Below are 19,180 nucleotides of genomic sequence, written 5' to 3'. Positions count from 1 at the left end.
TTAGACCTTAACAACTTTCTCGAATTATGGTATTAACTATCGATTAGATGGGGTAAAAAAAACTCAAAATAAGGTTTTTGAAATATTCAGGTTTCATTTTTTGCAATAAAATATATAGATGGCCGTGGAGTTTATGAAGAAATTGAAATTACAAAATCACAGAAAATTTTTAAGTGACCTACAATTAAATAGTGTCAAGACATTTGGCAACGTTGCGTAACGCGGAAGCTACAAACCATTCAATAAATTCAAACTAAACTTTAACGCACTTTTGTTTTTCATTCATACTTATTAGTTAGTTTATTGTTAATAAATTTTCATATCTGATAATTGAAAAATAAAACAATAATTAAAAAATACTAGCATTCTTGCCATGAGACATTAGAATTTTAAGGTTTTATGACTAAACATTTTTAATTAATTTATTTATTTACACTGACTGCGAAACTTAAACGTGGTTAAGGTTATATGGTGCAAATGAAAATGTAAACAACCGAAATATCATGTTGCCAAATCACAGGTTAATAACAGCTGATTTACAAAAGTCAAATTAATTTTTGTATTTAACAATTTTTTTTTTAATTTTCAAAATTTCAACAATTAATGTCTCAAATACTATTTATTTTTTAATTTTAGGAATTTTTATGGGTTTTTTTATTTTAATTTATCGAATATCGACTACTATAGTTGTGACTCAACTGGAGCGAAAGTACTTTCTTAATATTGGAATATTTTGTTTAAATTCTTGCTCTTATAACTAGTAGTGTTACCTGCTGGATGCGACTAGGTATATCACATTTTCTATTCGTTTAGTGGTTTCTCTCCAGTTGACTTTTGTGATATATTTAGTCAATGGGCGCGTTTAAGAGGAGTGTTATGTCCTGCGAGGTTACTAGATTTGCTGATGATGACACCTCGTGGACAAGTGGGTTGTTTATTGTCACGCGGGATTTTATTTTATAATTTAATTTGAAATATTCCTAAAATTGACTGATTGAGATTGAGTGGCAAGGTATGAGTTTAAAATGATAAGGGTTCAATTGAACTTAATGTTGATGTTTATTTAGAAATTGGAGAGATGGAGTGAATAGTTACAGCTCTTGGGGAGAAGTGAAGTCACAAAGTCTCAACTCTGACTCCTCAGCTTCACTTTCCCCCACTATGGTTACACGTATACACTTATACTATTGCTAGAACTACCCTTATACATAGTGCGTAATATACTATCTTACATGTACTTATATAAACTTACTTTTATATAACACTTATTATTTGCGGCTGCGGCCGGCTTACATATTCATGTACCTGTATTTACCTGGCTTTAAATTCAGCACAGCGACCTAGGGAAATCGCAGAAAACCTGGTCGAGGTACAGACAGTAATAATAACATAATATCAGATCGTTGTTAACAATGATTATCCTTATCTATTATTTATAATTTAATTAACATATATTCATTAGAATCAATTAACGTGTTATAGTTTTAAAAGGCGTTTAAAGTATTATCTGCTCAATAAATTATATCAGATGCGGAATTTACTTTAATATTTGCTAATCATTCCTAAATTCAATTTAATACCATTTACTATTCAATTATTCCAATATGTAATTAAATTTGTCTAAAACCATTGTGACATTAAATCCATACATATGTACATATATACACATTAGGGTGTGCCAAAATGTAACTTCCTTGGAGGACCTCTTAAAATTGGAATTTTGAGTTGCGCTTTTAACAGGTGCTGTATTTGGGCATTTTCTGCGATATTTTAAGGGGAGAGGATTTATTCGATTCTCATAGAATTTTTAACAGCAGATTTAATTAGGCGTTTCCGGCCAAATTTTGAATTTTCAGCGGAAATGCTCAAACTATCTATTTTAGCTTCTGCTAAAAAATTCTATGAAAATCAAAAAAATCCTCTTCCCTCAAAATATCGCAGAAAATGTCCAAACACAGCCTCTGTTAAAAACGAAACTCAAAATTACAATTTTAAGAGGTCCTCCAAGGAAGTTACATTTTGGCACACCCTAATACACATGTTGTAGCATCTAAATATTCATTTATCTATGTTATTTAGTTACTTAAATTAAAGTGAATAAATAAATTATTATTTTATTATTTGTTGTTAAATTCGGTTGTAGTACCTTGTTTTTTAGAGAACAAGAGACCGTTGAATTTCCACACGTGTCTTTTATGGCTTTTCTTTTAAGGACTTGAAGTTGTCATGTGGCAAAGACATGTTTTGTGTTTACTCAAAGATTTTATAGTTTTTCAGAACCTAATACAATATTCCTTTGTATTATTTTCTTGACATTAAAGTTTCTCTTTCGAAAACACGTGTGCACTCGATGACCAAACTCAACAATTAAATCAAATATTAAATCCACTAGAAATTCTAAATCTATTTAAAATATAAATATAAATTTAAATTATAAATATAACCATTTAACATATTCAAATTCTGGGGTAGAACTCTATAGCCATGAAAGTGATGACTTAAACAACCGATAACATAGGTTCCGATGACTTGAATTCCTATAGCCCAGATTCCGATTCCCATACAAAGTTGCCGTTAATGGAAACAATCCCAACCATCGGCCGATATCTGGCAGCCAACGATTGGCCAGTTATAGGGATATGTCAACGGGCCATACTTGGTTAAACGCTGGTCGCCGTCTATTGCGGACATTAATGTTTTGCAATTAATATCCATTTATCGCCCAAAGTCTGGTTGTTCTTGGCCAATTTGTTATTTTATAATAACACAAATTTGGGTTTTCGGAGATGCATTACGCGAAGTATAATATTTAAAAAATTAAAAAAGATATTGTAATGTTTATTTAAGATTATTATTGATCCAAATAGAAGTTATATATAAACTTATATAAATAAATAAAAAAAATATATAAACTTTTATACAAGATTATCGTAGATCTAAACAAAAATAATGAGCAAATAAAACAAGACAATAAAAATTTTAAATGTGATTTCGAAGTTTGACTTGAGAAAAGGATGGCATAATTTTTGAAACAAACATATAACTATTGGAAGGATCAACTGTCCCTTATTAGAAAAAGAGATTTAAAAAGATTAAAATTGTTTGAAAAAATTGAAAAAGATTTTATTTTTACTACTACATAGATATACACTTTACATTGAGGTAATCTTTTTGAATCTCTTTTTCTAATAAGGGATTAGCCTAAATAGGTTTGGTGCAAATTAAATTTAGAATGAAAAAAAATAATCGTCTTCAGACATTTAAAAACTTTATACAAAAATCGACAAAATTGAGTACTAATAAATTTCATAATCTGTATATGCAGTAATAAAATATATTTCAATCATTCAAATAGCTAAGTAGAATTTTTCAGTTAGATTCCAGCATGCAGCGCAGCCGGTAATGATCGAGACTTTCACGCAGACGAACCAGGTTCGATTCCCACTTCGACTTAACCTTTAAAATTTTTTCGGAATATCCGACTAGGATCGACGCTCCTGTGCTACATCTTCTACTACTTGACTTCATAACGCCAATACGATTATAGGAATAAAAAATTCTACGGCATATCGGCTAAATTTTTAGTTTTTTTTTTTTTTTTTTTTAACATACTCAGCCGATGATCAGCCATTAACGGCCCGATAACTTTTTTTACAATCGGCCGATAATCAACTGCCGTTAATGGGCCGTTGTTATCATTTGGACATTCAGCCGTCCGTGGGCCATTAAAAGTCGCCAATGATCGGCCGTCAATCAGTATCCTTTGCCCGTCGATGGACCATCCGAGGGCCGGTTTTCGAACTTTGTATGGGTTCCGATAGCCAAGATTTTCGATAGGGTATAATCCCATTAACCCAGGATCCCGATGGAGTAAAATTCCCAATGCATCTGCGAAAAAATTTTTATTCAGCTTTCATTTGGATACCCACAGAAATTTTTTATGTATTTTATATATTTCACAAATATGAAAAATGTTTATAAAATATTTGAAAAAATTCGTGTGGGTATTAAAATGATAGGTCTCGATGAGCGAAACATCAATATGATCTTATATCTTCATAAATATCAATAATTAAGTAATGAAGTTGGATTTTGTGCATTGATGATATTTTTAACGATAAAAGCTCATCATAGAGTTACACTTATCGAAACCTTTCGTTTGAATACACACACGAACTTTAAATATATTTTATAAATTTCACATATATGAGAAATATCATATATATAAAATATATGGAAAAATTGTGTGTGTACTCAAATGAACAGTTCCGATGAGCTTAATTTCAAGATGACCTTATATTTTTAAAAATGTCAATAATTAAGAAATACACACTGTAAATCCAAGTGTTTTGTTTCTATCTAGAAGCATTGTAGTCACTTTTAAAATACTTCCACGTGTTTTAATTTCCTATGTTAAATGCCCATTTGTAGTCACTTTTAAAACACTTGGATTTACAGTGCAATTTGTAAAAATATAGATAAATTCAAATGTCGATAATAAATATGTTGGTGAAAGCAGAATAGTAGCTCAAAGAATGTTAAATTCTCCCTGAGGCACGCATTTTTCAGCCCGCATGACAGATCCAAATTCTTCGAGCACGGTCATGTCAATAAAAAAAACAATAGCTTCTTCCATTCTTCATCAATATTCTCTGGCGAATCGGAAGCTTCCTCTTCGTCTTCTTCACCAGCTAACTCGATCTCTAGCCTACCGGACTCAACTTGTTAAATCTACATTTCTGTCATCGGTCAAAGTGCTTTTGGATGAAATTAAAAAAATAATATTTTATTATTAGTTATTTTATGAACTAATTAAAAAAATTAAAATGTTAATAGTAGCTATGGTATATTTGAAAAATAAAATTTTATAAATTTTGAGTGATTAGTTTTTATATTAAAATAATTAAAAAATCTTAAAATGAAAAAAAAATTCATTATTAATTTGGTGTTATACCTTTCAATTTAATTGTTTAAAATTAATTAATTAATTAATTACAAATATAATTAGTTCTATACGGAATTAGAATCAAAATTTTAAAACTTTAAAAATTTTTTTAATTACTCCTTATAATATGCTGTCGTTTGATGTAAACAGTCTTAAAGTATTTTGGACAATATGAGCTGTGTTATGTCCTGGCTGAACGATTTAAGCCAACAGGTGACAGCACCTGTGATATAGCGGGAACAGATATTCAAATCGTATATTTTAAATATTATCATTTAAAAATATACGATTTAACTAGAACTAAGAGTAAAACAACATGTTTGTTAAAGAATTTAAGATGTTGACAGAAAAGGGCATAGTATTGAATTTTCAAGAAACCCTAAAGTCTAAATAGCCCCAGGGCTGTTTTCTCGCCACAGGGCACTTGAAAATTTTGAGGAAAAGTCATAAAAGACACGTGTGGAAACTCAATGGGGTCTTGTTCTACAGAATATAAATAACGTAACCATAGGAATGCATAAACAATACATGTTACATAAATTTAGCTGAAAATATGTTATTTTATTTAATAAATAAACTAAAAGCCTTAAATAATATTAAATTTTGATATGTTAACAATTAAATTTCACTAGAGTTTAATAATTAAATAATCTTTTATTCTAATATAAATAAGTAAATAATAATTTAACATTGACCAATTATAATATAAGTACCAATTAGCAAACCCCTGATCAAACTAATTACGATTATTATTATTATTATTATTATTATTATTATTATTATTATTATTATTATTATTATTATTATTATTTTGTTATTAAATGCTCAGGGGGGTTATCCCCGGAGTCCGATTCTCCGAGGGCCCAGCCTGAGCTCCATCCGTTACTGCTGGACCACTCCGCACAACAAGGCGGTTAGTGATCACAGCAGGCCAAAGTCATTTCCCTTAAGAGACGGAGAGAACCAAGTAAAACAGCCTTCTGCATCCTAACTGCCAAGAACTCAGCTTTTGATGAGCAAGCTGGAACTTTGGCAAGTGAGGATACAAAAGACTGTTTCATCCCTCCTAGGACGCCAACAATCAGGACGACAAGCTTGACACGGTAACCTGGGTAAAGTTTGCCAATTTCAAACAGGAGATCCTGATATATTTGTCTTTTGTGCTCTTCTTTGGCTGAGATGTTGTATTCAGCCGGGGCCGAGAACTCAATGACATAAATGTCACGAGTGGCCTTGTCGAAGAGAGCACAATATCAGGTTTGTTGTGATCTATCCGCCGGGTTGTTGCAAATGGCATGTTCCAATAAATTTTGCAACTGTCATTCTCAACAACCTGGGAATATCTCCTGGCAAATAAGGCAGCACTGGTGTCACGTCAATACCGTAGCAATGACGAAGATAGTAGTACAGTACTCTCAGGGCAGCATTGTGACGCTGGATATATGCACCTCTCGCCAGCACTGGACATGCCGACAAAAGGTGCATAAGCGTCTCCGGATGTTGTCTACACCTCCTACAGGACGTGTCCGGAAGCTGCACCTGGAGCACCTTGCTACAGTACTCAAGAGTGTTAATGACACCATCTTGGCAGGCAAATATGAACCCTTCAGTCTCGGACATCAGGCCCGCTGACTTTAAGAAGGAAAACGTCAGCTGGATGGACAAGCCATGATCACGCACGTGTTTAAAGAACACGCTGTGCATGGACTTGTCCATCAGTTCGCCAAGGAGTAGTTTTTCCTCGGCGTTCCTGATGACGCTCTTAAATTCCTCCTTTCGGAGTTCCATAAGAGCGTTTATTTCTCCAAGACCAAGGGTTCTTGCCGCATATATTGCTGCCTTATACAAGAATGACCCCTTATGCGCATTTTCATGTTTATGTACAATTTGCATAAGAAAGTCATCCTCGTCTGCAGTGAAATTGACAACTTCGTGAGTTAAACCCAGGACCAAACGGTCGTGAAGCCGCTCCAAACTCTGCAAACCTCTCCCACCGATGGACCGGGAGAGGTATAATCTGGCGACTGATGAATTGGGGTGCATGCTCCGATTCATATTAATGATCTTACGGGTTTTGATGTCGAGATCTCGTAAATCCTTTCGGGTCCATTTCAGGACACCGAAAGAGTATAGTAAGACTGGGACAGCGAGCATGTTAGTAGCTGAGACTTTGTTTTTGCCGGAAAGTTCGGAGGACCAAATTTTCCGGAGTCTCCTAACATACTCGCTCTGGAGAGTTGTTCGGACTTCAGAGACCGCATGCATGCGGTGCTCTTCCATTCCTAGATATCTATACAACTCCCCGGCGTCTAATTGGCTTAAGACGCTCCCATCCACTAATTCGACATCATCACCAGTATCAGAGCACTTACCCCTCGCCAGATGTACGACCGCACACTTGTCCAACCCAAAAGACATTCCGACATCTCGTGTGTACTCTGCTACGATGTTGAGGGCCGCTTGTAGATGATCTTTATCAGCGCTATACAACTTCAGATCATCCATGTAAAGCAGACCCTCGCGACTTTAGGATCATTCTGGAAACACAATGTTAGCAGTCTGGGACCTTTCTGTAATCAGGCTGGTTTCATAATGTTTCCAGAACGTTTCCAGAGTGCGCTTGTTACATTTTCCCATAGTGTATCCAGAGCACAACCAGGGTGAATACATACTAAAACCAGAGTAAATCCAGAGTGAATACATACTAAAACCAGAGTAAATCCAGAGTGAATACATACTAAAACCAGAGTAAATCCAGAGTGAATACATACTAGAACCAGAGTAAATCCAGAGTGAATACTCACCAAAACCAGAGTGAATACATAGCAATTCCAGTATGTAACTTTAGTGAATATATACTGGAATCAGAACTAATACATACAGTTACCATAATGAAACCTTAGTAATTTTATACTGGAATCAACATGTAACTTGATTGAATACATACTGATTTCAAAAAAGATGCAGACCAAATCCAGAATATAACCAGAATGATTTCATACTGTAATCGGAATAAATACATACCAAAACCGAATTGGATATTTATAAAGATCAAAATGTGCTCGACATAATATAATAAATGAAAACTTATTATTTTCAGGTTATTATTATTGCTTTAATTGTTTTTAGATGAATAAATATTAATACAAAAATAGATATAATTTTTCTCATATACTTTTTGACAAACATTATTTTCCATTTAAGCAGTATTTCGATTTTTAAGTGACGCCGGTGATCATTAAGATAAGCTCCTATCCACGATTTCAAATAAATTGTGATATCATCTTTTGATCCTGGGATGAACTTCAGTTCTCTTTTCTGCTGCAGGTATAGACATATATCTGTAATATACAAAATAATTTAATTATTATCAAATATATAATTTAAAATTCTATATCATATAGTATTATTTGAAAACTTTAAGAACGTGCTCAAATTACAGGCCAAACAAAAGATTGTAAATATTTTTAGATTTAAATAATATTGTCGGTGATAATATATGTTTTTGAGCGCTTTGAACTCATCAATTCCGTTTTTAAAATCTGACAGTCATACCAAGTCAACAGAATTATAAATTAGACATTGTAAAAATTTGATTTTCAATTATAAAAATTAGTGAAATGAATGAAACTGAAATGTGTTATAAAAAATAGGCTGGTATTACCTCTTATTTTTTTGCACTGCTGGTTAGTAATTTCTATATGATTTTCGTTCTTGTGACGGTCCTGAATATACATCTTTTCTAATATCTCTGATGGCCACAATTCTTTTATTATTAAATTTACCCGTTGCCTCATGCTCGACTTTTTCAAAATTTTTGCTAAATTTTCAGCACCTATTGCTGTATCTCCAAAAACGACAAACTGGAATAAATAAAGAAAATGATGAAATTTAGTTTCATGAATCGTAAATGGTTGATAATTTTTACGGTCATTCAGAAAGAGTCGATTTTGATAAGATAACTACTTGTTACTTGAGCAGTACTGTTACTGTTATTAACCAGAATATATATATAGTTACCTCATCTCCATTTTCGATTATTATCGATTCTGTCAATTTTGGAATAGGATAAGTAACTTGCTGATTATGGCCTGGTTGTTGAGGAGCCTGCCTTGACTTAACGTTGTTATGTTTCAAATCTGCCTTAATCATTCGACTTAAATTATTTATTTTATTATTTAAAGTTCTCAGGTTAGTATTAAGAGACGTTAATGGCCGGCGTATAACTGTCTTGCTGCGTCGTGACGTTGATCGATTTGATGAAACATTAGGTACTGTTGGACTACGTTGAACCGGTGCTCCTCGTACAGATTTTTCGACACTTGAACTTCTTTCGGTTTCACTATTGTCACTGACAATCTCCGTGGGTATCTGCTCTTGCTACAATAATAAGTAAATCAGTGAGTGTAATAATTCAAAACGCATTTAGAAATTACATTACAGAGACAAATACTTCTGTATTAAAATATATGTATTAAATAATATTTTGTTTTTAAGTTAGCTCGTTAGATATTAAAAGATGTATTAGCATGGAAAAAACAAATGCGTTCTATCTTTTCAAATACAATTCTAAAAAGTCAAACAATTAAACAAGTTCCACAATTTTTCAGATTACAAAAACAGGCTATAAAATTACTGTATTACAATTTTTGTAACTTACGTCACGGTCTATTTCATCGTAATCCCTGGGAAAATTATTGCTTGGCATCATATTGCGGTAAAACTCCGATGATGATTTCGTCGTAACCTTTTCTTTTGGGTTTTTTTTTATTCTGTTCAAAAGCAACGAAATAATTATTTAAAAATTTTTAAAAAAGTATATTTTCAGAAACAAATACTATTAAATTGTTCAATAAATTTGATTTTAATTTTTGGTATTAATTATAAGTGAATACGAAATAAAATAACTATAGAAATATATAGTCGTCTAATATTGAAAGTTTGTACAGTTATTGTACTTTAATTGAATGTTTGACAACTTTAAACACTGACATTAAAATTTTATTCTTTTATTATGCCAAAAATTAAACTTACTTTTATAATTATTTTCGGCTTAAATGGAATATTGGTTCTCATTTTTGGACTGTACTTCGGTAATTTCATCATAATAATTCGATTAGAATCCGAATTACGTTTCATAAGTGTATGTGGATTATCTGTAATAAATGACAGTAATTATAACTGAAAGATGTAAAAATAAGTTAATAATTTACTATAAGAAATATATATAATGTAATTTATTTATTTTTTATCATGTTTCATTTTTCATTTCGCAGGTAGACAAACAAATTGATTATTACGGAATTCCAAAGATAATCTTAAAATTCGCGGTCAAAAGTCAAAATGTTAATTTTTTGACTTTTAATCAACAAAATGATCGTTGTAACTTAACTGGATGTCAATTAAAGTATTAGTTTATAAAAATCATACCATCTGAGTCCACGAATTTTACGATTGCATTACCCAATGATAAACGCTCGTCCCTCACAATTAAACTGCATTCACGGTCGATGTCCTTTGTCCAATCGATAGGCGTTAATTTTTTATTTTCGTTTATTCGGAAAATACAGCTGGAACACACTATGTAGCTCTTATTTTTACGGACATCTTTCACAAGACTATATTTATGATGCATCTTTATCAACGATCTATGAGAAAAAATGAATTTGATTAGTAATTTTTGCCATTTATATACTTATGAACGTTCTTAAGTTATAACACAGAAATCGAACTGCCGATAAATTATACATATTGGCTATTATCAATGGAAGTTGTAAAAAAGTGATGTACTTACATCTGTAATTTGTCCTAGAGTTAAAACATCTGTTGTTTACACGTCGCCATCTTTCATGGGTCATAAACGCAAGCGCTGTAAAGCACAGAGGTCTAACATTAGTATATCCAGGCATAAATCACAGCGTCTGGATAGGATACGAACATATTTACGCATGCGTGTGTAAGGTAAGCGCGACAATTTTGAGAAAAATAAAATAAAATCTTATAACATTGTCTGAAAATTGGACAAATTCCATAGAAATAATAAACGGAATAAAATGAAAAAATTATTTTATCATTTTAATTACAAGCCGAAATAAATAGATGATTTTGTCCCTTTATACATTTGAAATTTTTACGTAAAACGTCTAATGCTTGCATCTACATTCTGCGCATGCGTTTACTATTTTTCATATTGAAATCATCTTTTTTATTACATTTAATTTTTTTAATAATACACGAGAAGTTGAGAATGTAAGCAACTTGTATAAATAATATTATTGACACTATAAATTGTTTATTAAATTATAAAATAAATATAAACTATCCACAGCGTACTTTTTTAATCGCTCCATAAATGTGTGATTTATAAATTAACTCTTTGTATATAAAGTCGTTTACTTAAAAAATTAACCTAACTTGTGAGATTGTTCAGTCTGTTATTAAAGTCCTGTAGAAAATACATGTAATCAAAAATCAAGCATTAATAATAAAAAGTACTTTCAATTGTTAGTATTTTGACTATATAATCTACATTGAACATAGAAGTGAATGCTAGGTAAGTAAAATGGCAGTTTCGAATGTTTTTCTGTAATATCTAAACAGTTACATCTATTATTTTGACCGTTTAATTCAATGTAAAAAACGTGGGAGACTTGCTTCATCAATGCTACTTAAATTTTTGCAGTAGAACTCTGTACAGATAAATGCAGGTTATATTTCCATAGAAGTTTAATAGTTGAATAATAATCTATTTGAACAAAAAATAATTTAATATACTACCTGTAAAATTATTCACATATGAATATTGAGTAATTAAACAAACCTCCATTTCTAAATTACTAGTACTTTTTTTTCTATAGATATCCCTGGGTAAACTATTTGAATGTTGGCTAGGCTATCTGTAAAATTCAGGGTTGATTACCGTTTACGCGTAGATCAATCAATGTCATTCTAATTACTAATTTTGTATTTATAAATTCTTTCACCAGATAAATAATGAAGAGGAAGTTCAGTAATTCTCGGGTAGCAGTGTATAGAAGACAAAAAAGAAAACTAGCTAATTATTTGACGGCGTTTCCAGATGGACAGGGGCCATCTATTCCCCAACATTTTTTCGGATCACCAGTAAGTTGAAATAATTTAAATAATATTTTTTCCGACTTTCATCATTAATGTACATGTATGAACACATTTCAAATAACTTGCATGTAGTTTTATTCCAGCATAAATTTGTATAAAAAAATTAGTAGAGATCAAAAATGATTTAATTTTTTAAATTTCAGTAGTCCAAATTATATTATGCTATTGGTGCTTATTTGTTAAAGCATTCAATAAATGAATTCGATTTTCTTACTGCTTTAAAATGTTTATTATTCGTTCAATAATAGTTCAATAGTTCAAATAATGCTTTAGATGAAACGATTATAATTTAATCAAAATCTTACTTTTTTAATATGAGTAGATCAATTTTTATATTTTTTCATTACTTATTTTTTTTTTTTTTTTTTAATTTAGTGTATTATGAACTTGTTATTATGGAATAAATGAATATTACGCGTTATAAGCAATTAAAAAAATTTTGTTGAAATACTTAAAATTTATTATCATTAATGAAAGCAAACTTGTTTATTATCCCTGATGGAATTCTTTTTTATTGAAAAGTGTTGAAATTGATAGAATGTACATTCTCAATAATTTCAATTATATTTGCTTCAATGTAAATATACTGTTCACATGGAGCGACTACTGATCAACGCCTTTCAATGAGTATTTTTAATCAGGGAAAAGTTGCAATCATAGCTGTGCCTATGTACTGTTTTTTTCTATGATGATGTTTTGATAAAATGAGAATTTATTATGTGTATTTACGTTTCATTTCAGAATTCTGAGCATACCGAAAATATGGATGTCGAACCTACCAACGATCTAAATGTTAGTAGTTCTCATGGTGTTTGCGTTGAAGATATGTATGATACTGACAATCGAGAAGAAGAGTATGAAAATGAATTTCATCATGACTATAATGTAGAAGACAATGAAGAAAAGGAAGAGGAAGAAGAATACAAAGAAGAAGATGATTATAATATTAATAATGATGAAGAAGAAGAAGAAGAAGAAGAAGAAGAAGAAGAAGAAGAAGAAGAAGAAGAAGAAGAAGGAGAAGGAGAAGAAGAAGAAGAAGAAGAAGAAGAAGAAGAAGAAGAAGAAGAAGAAGACGAAGAAGAAGAAGAAGAAGATGATGATGAAGACGAAGAAGAAAAAGGAGAACACGATGATCAAAGTGAAAGTACAAATAATTGTAGTGAAGTTGAAAATTCGAACAAGCCATTTTTCAGCGTCGATAATGAAGTAAATCCAGGTGTTTTCTTAATTGCTAAACGTAATAAAACTGCAAGAGACCACGTTCTTGCTCAAATAGCTATATCATCCCGACATCAATTATCGTATACAGCTACTCTTGATAACTTGAAATGGATTAAATCGTTGTATTATGATAGTACAATACCCTCTACAAAAGATGGGTTATGGAAATTTTTAAATCGCAATGATGATTGCCTTACCTATCATTACTATTGTCGCTTATGTCAGGACTATTTAGGCTTTAAATGCGAAATAACTAATAAACTGACTAGACAGTGTGAATGTAAAGCGTGTGGTCCTGATGATAAGTTAGAATGTAATTTACGTTACTTCATATACTTGAGCTTATCAACACAAATCCAAGAATTACTCTCTATACCCAACATTAGTGAGTCGTTAAAATATAGATTTCATCGAATAAAAAAGATCCAGAGGGTTACGAAGATATTTATGACGGCCAAGAATATAAATCGCTCTGTGAACCTAGAAAATTTTTGGAAGAATGGTATAATTTCTCATTAACTATAAATACTGATGGATGTAATGTATCAAAGTCTTCTAAATCAAGTGCATGGCCGATTTACGCTCAGATCAACGAGCTACCTCCACAGATGCGAAAGAAACATATGCTTCTTGCGGCAATATTCGTGGACGAAACACATCCAGTAATGAATAATTTTTTAAGACCATTTACCACAGAAATACAAAATATATTTTGTGATGGAATTACATGGAAACCTAACAATAATTTAGAAGTAACATCAAGATTAATTGTCACCACATGTAGCTTAGACGCCCCGGCCCGCGCAGCAGTAGCTTGTATTAAGCAATTCAACGGAAAATATGGTTGTTTATACTGTTATGCAAAAGGCAAATCAGCAGGACGTGGTAAACGAATTTATCCATTATCTCAGTGTTATCAAAAAGAACGATGTGATGCCGAAATACGTAATGACATGATTCGAGCTTTTGATACCGAGAAAGTGATCCATGGAATAAAAAATATATCAGCTTTAGTAGCTCTACCATTATTCGACATAAGTAAAGGTGTTGTTGTTGAAGCGATGCATGCTGTTTTTCTCGGAGTTGTAAAGCAATTAACAAAGTTACTTTTAACTACAACAAATGCACCTTATTATATTGGGGCACCTAAAACTATGAGCTCGATAGATAAATCTTTATTGTCGATCAGACCACCGTCATGTCGCTCACGAAAACCACGGTCCATATCAACTTATCCCAAGTGGAAAGCATCAGAATGGCGGAATTGGCTCGACTATGCTCCAATTTGTTTATTAGAAGTTTTGCCAAAAAATATTTAACCCATCTAGCACTTTTATCAGAAGCGATTCATCATTTAAACAGTGACTGCCTGACGCCCAATAATTTAGAGCGATCTGCTACTCTATTAAAAAAATTTGTATCACTTTTTCAAAAGTATTATGGCACGATAAATATGTCTTCTAATGTCCATTTAATGACACACTTGGTATCTGTTGTGAAAAACTGGGGCCCAATATGGGTCCATGAAGCATTCGTGTTTGAGTCCTGGAATAAGAGAATCATGGATTTTGTCAGCAGTTCTCATGCTCGAGTTAATCAAATTGCCATGCGCTTTATCATGCGAAAATTTATTATTACATCTCTATACGATAATGCAATAACAGCTGAAACCAAAAAAATTATGGCTAAACAATGTAGAGTTTCATTGGAAACCAATAAAATTGACACTAAAAATCGCTTGAAAGGTGTAGGAAAATGTATAACACGATTAACGACAGATAATGAACGGAATGCTTTGATGAAATTTGGATATGAACCTATACACATGGAATGTTTTGAAAAGATGATATTAAACGGAATCAAATACGAGTGTAAGAATACAAAAAATTGTAAATTCGACAACAGTATTATTTTCGATGGAAATAATAAATTTGGTACGATAATTTCAATTGTTAAATTTTGCAACAATAATAAAACAATAGGCGGTATTTTCATTCAACGCATGCAACAAGTCAGAAGTCTATTAGGAACTAAGCATATTCACAAAGTAACCACCAGATTGGATGACCTAATTTTTATCGAAGAATCTCAATTTATTAAGCCTGCAGTTCAGATCATTAAATCGCAACAATTATATGTTATTGAACAAACTAACTGTTGGGAAACAGATTAGTTATATAATATAGATAGGTTATGTTTGTAATTAATATGTTATAATTTTAGGTGGCTGTGTGCAGGTACCAGCAGTTATTTGATTGTCTGTTCCATTGGATGCTTCCCTGAGTTCCTATATTTTTATATAACTTAATTTATAAAAAAATTTGAATAAAGTTGTTAATTTTATAATTTAAGAGTTTAAATTATTTCTTCAGCATTCTTTAACACTCATTACAAACTGTTTCTTTCTAGGTATAATTTGCTACATCTATTTATATGTATATAGCTATAAAGAATATAACTGAACGGGAATCTAGATACACAGTAAAAAGGTTTCCTTCAGCCAAGAAAATAAAAATTGATTCAAGAAAATTTTTTTGAAGAAATTGATATTCTTGAGCTAAGATAATGAAAAATGTGAAACCAAGAAAATTTTCTTGTTAAAGTAAATTTTTCTTACTTTCAGAATTTTTCTTCTTAGCTGAAAATAAATCAAATTCTTAAAATAAAATTTTCTTCAGTCAAAATTTTTTTTCTTCGCTCAATTAAACCATTTTTTCTGTGTACGGAATTTGAAGTTAAGTAATCGGAAAAACTTGAAATCCCAAACATAACAATCAATTTAGCAATAAATTTAAGCTAATTTTGATGCAATTCAAATATAAGTAGGAAGTAAAATGTTTAACGTTGGATTAACAAAAATTAATTATGGGGCTATATTTCATATTTATTGGACGTATAACTTGTTTTCTGTATCTAAATTAGCCCTTCGTTAGTCGCGCTATGTGCGAATCGCTAGCTAACAACTACTCAAATTATAAAGACTCGTTATAGTGCAAGTGAGAAACTAAAAAGACGCGACCAACGGAGGGTTAAATACGTAACATAAGTACTCCCACTCTTTACGGTGATTAAGACATCATTATATATATTGACTATGGATACATTATGGTTCTTATATGTTTCAACTCGGGAGCTTTGTGATAACAACATGTATTCACTCTGGTTCTTTGATGGGCTCTGTATGAAACCATTTTGGAAACTTCAAGATAACAAAATGTATTCACTCTGGGTACGTTATAGTAACATATTGGTTACAGTACGTATTCACTCTGGAAATACTCTGTTATCATTATGTGTTCTTTCTGAAAACATTCTGTTTTCAAAATGTATTCATTATTGTTTCACTACATATTCATTCTGGTTACCGACTGAGCCCACTATGGTTTCACTCTGGAAACACGATGGACAAATGTAACAAACACAGTCTGGAAACGCTTTGGAAACACTCTGGAAACAGAATGGAACCATTGCCACTCTGTTTCCAGAGTGTTTCCAGAATGGTCCTAAGGTCGCGAGGGGATGGGTAATCGAATAGTTTCGATCACCCGGAGGCCCCACAGAGTACCCATGAGTTTTACGGAGAACAACAGATATAGGCAGCAGTGAAATGCAAAACAGCAGAGGGCTCAAGGAATCGCCTTGGAAGACCCCTCGTTTGTACTCTACAACTCCGGTTACGTGCAATGCGTTTCCACTTCCAATGTGAAATCGCGTTCGCCAGAGCTGCATTGTACGCCGAATACATTCCACTATTTCGGGATTGACTCCCAGGCATTTGAGTAGATATAAAATCAACTCATGTGGAGTTGAGTCAAATGCCTTGCGATAGTCAATCCAAGCCATTGACAGGTTGCGTTGATAGTAGATCGCATCTTGTAAGACGCATCGATCCACTATCAGGTTCTCCTTGCAACCTGACAGGCCTCTTTACTGCCACGTTGTTCATATATCTGTTGCCATACAGGCTCTATCTGCTGCAAGATACGGTTATTTAAAATTTTTGTAAAAATTTTATAAACCGCATTCAAGCAGGTGATAGGCCTGAAATTCTTAGGGTCAGACAAGTCACCTTTTTAGGTATCAGTACGGTTCGCCCTTCTACAAGCCAGTCCGGAATCGGATCGTCAGCTCTAATGTATGATGTAAATATGCGGGCCAGATGGAGGTGGGTAGAAGTAAACTTCTTCCACCAAAAGACATTAATGCCGTCTGGTCCCGGGGTAGCCCAATTTTTGCTGCCATTTAGAGCTGAACGAACTTCATCCACACTGACTGCAGGGTTTCTTCATCAGCATTCTGTCGACGGTGTTCCCGACAGAATACTTTGAAGTCGTGCAGAGCTGGAGTGTTGGCGTTCACGTTTGGTTGATCTCCATACAACTCAGTCCAAAAGCTTCCACCCGCTCAGGTGTTGGATAATTCCCGGTAACATCGGTCTTTGGTGTCAGAAACCGTGAAGGGCTGGATCGAAACAACGAGTTGTCGACCAACCGCTTCAGCCTTTTCTCTAATGACTTTTTAGCAGCCACTAGAGCCCGCAATTTATTAAGAGACTCTTCCTTGATGACATGAAGAGTACTCTTGTTCAGTGTGTGATGACGCCACCGAAGTTCAGCAGCAATGCGCCGAATTCGGGGCGTGTATGGTGTTTGAGTTGTGTCGTACTCAATCACACACTGAATGCGGGAGACCTGTTTCCGGACATGTCAATTTTCAAGCCAAGTTGTGAGATGCGCTGTTTCAACCTTGCCTCGATCGAGAGACATTGTCTCTCTCTCGGAAAAGCCGAAACTGCTGCACCATACACAACCTGGCTCACAGTGAGCAGGGTGGAATCCTCCAGGATGTTTGCACGGAGATCTTCGTTTACCGCGTCAAGCTGTTGTTGGGAGTAAGTTATCTTTTTAGATATACTTACTTGCCGTCCTACAAAGGGATTGTTGTTGTCCAAGGAGGAACGGCGTCGCTCTTGGTGTAGTTGCGCCGGAAAGGAAAGTCTATTAGACTGCCTTCTGTCCGGCACAAGCGATCTTCTATTTCGCCGAAGATGAGCGGCATAATTACGCAGGTGTTTGGGCGTAAAATGCGCTAGCTCCGGATGCATATCACTCCAAAGAGTGTGCATCCGGGCCATATAGCCGCTCACCCCCGGCTCGCTACGTTGGTAGCACACCAAGAGATCGACTCTCAGTTCCTCCGTCCACTTAAAGTAAGTCCTTAAGGCGCCAGGGTCGTCATCATTCATCGGGTCCGGCGTGCTCCTCCCACCTGATGAATGGTCCTCATCCGAAAAGGACCGGTTGTGGGGAGCACTTCTGAGTTGGTATCTTGTGGTAACTCAGTTATTTCCATGCAGTGGGTAGTTGGCCCACTGCACGGGCTACGTCGTTCGCCTACAGACCTGATGTTATGGTCTGCGTTTCCCGCGATGCGCCGCTTGGAGGCCACGTAGCAAGCATCGCTTATTATTATTATTATTATTATTATTATTATTATTATTATTATTATTACTATTGTTATTATTATTATCATTATTGTTATTAATATAGTCATTAATAGCATAATCATCTTCATCAGTAATACTACTATAACCCCATTAATAAAATAATATATAAAATAATTCAGTAGAAGAAAATAATCTATCACAGTGTAAGTTAATAAGTAATAGTGTTCAAGGAACTAGGTTGTAAAAGATAGAAATTATGTGTTATAAGGATAAGTCTCTATATATGTATTAGTTGTAAGGAATAGTTAAGTTGTAACGTAGTGTAAGCCTATGTGTGTGGAAAAATGGAGGGAGATGTGAAGCTGAGGACTTCGAATCAACGCTTTTTGTAACGACACTACTCCTCGAGAACTCAAGTAGTTGAGAAC

At 33.3% G+C, this 19,180-nt stretch overlaps 2 protein-coding genes and 1 long non-coding RNA gene across 3 annotated transcripts; 1 reads left to right on the top strand and 2 right to left on the bottom strand.

Moving 5' to 3' along the window:
- Positions 1-8,026: 8,026 nt before the first annotated feature.
- Positions 8,027-9,708, bottom strand: LOC141525774 (uncharacterized). The gene is made up of 4 exons (XM_074240396.1): positions 9,606-9,708; positions 8,966-9,325; positions 8,610-8,808; positions 8,027-8,286 (listed from the first exon to the last, which is right to left on the bottom strand). Exons 1-4 carry the CDS (start codon positions 9,654-9,656, stop codon positions 8,042-8,044), a joined length of 855 nt encoding a protein of 284 aa, XP_074096497.1. The 5' UTR covers positions 9,657-9,708; the 3' UTR covers positions 8,027-8,041.
- A 271-nt stretch (positions 9,709-9,979) lies between these two features.
- On the bottom strand, positions 9,980-11,783 carry LOC141525821 (uncharacterized). The gene is made up of 4 exons (XR_012478907.1): positions 11,766-11,783; positions 10,740-10,814; positions 10,376-10,593; positions 9,980-10,101 (listed from the first exon to the last, which is right to left on the bottom strand). It is a non-coding gene; the product is annotated as an uncharacterized LOC141525821 (long non-coding RNA).
- On the top strand, positions 11,193-15,657 carry LOC141525820 (uncharacterized). Its single transcript, XM_074240464.1, has 3 exons — positions 11,193-11,498; positions 11,932-12,067; positions 12,824-15,657. Exons 2-3 carry the CDS (start codon positions 11,939-11,941, stop codon positions 13,823-13,825), a joined length of 1,131 nt encoding a protein of 376 aa, XP_074096565.1. The 5' UTR covers positions 11,193-11,498; positions 11,932-11,938; the 3' UTR covers positions 13,826-15,657.
- The last annotated feature ends 3,523 nt before the right edge of the window (positions 15,658-19,180 follow it).

This window comes from Cotesia typhae, unplaced genomic scaffold (assembly GCF_013202065.1).
Source record: "Cotesia typhae breed Kobodo isofemale line unplaced genomic scaffold, CoteBio_Ctyphae contig_27, whole genome shotgun sequence".
In the NCBI taxonomy this organism is placed as follows: domain Eukaryota; kingdom Metazoa; phylum Arthropoda; class Insecta; order Hymenoptera; family Braconidae; genus Cotesia; species Cotesia typhae.
This window is presented reverse-complemented; position numbering and strand designations above follow the sequence as displayed.

What these genes read in the sequence shown, in the direction of transcription:
- LOC141525820 (XM_074240464.1), top strand. Translation starts at nt 11,939, where the DNA reads ATGAAGAGGAAGTTCAGTAATTCTCGGGTAGCAGTGTATAGAAGACAA. An exon ending in AACATTTTTTCGGATCACCA is followed by an intron (nt 12,068 to 12,823) that starts GTAAGTTGAAAT and finishes GTTTCATTTCAG; the next exon opens with AATTCTGAGCATACCGAAAA.
- LOC141525774 (XM_074240396.1), bottom strand. Translation starts at nt 9,656, where the DNA reads ATGATGCCAAGCAATAATTTTCCCAGGGATTACGATGAAATAGACCGT. An exon ending in TAATCGAAAATGGAGATGAG is followed by an intron (nt 8,809 to 8,965) that starts GTAACTATATAT and finishes TATTTATTCCAG; the next exon opens with TTTGTCGTTTTTGGAGATAC. An exon ending in GCAGTGCAAAAAAATAAGAG is followed by an intron (nt 8,287 to 8,609) that starts GTAATACCAGCC and finishes TGTATATTACAG; the next exon opens with ATATATGTCTATACCTGCAG.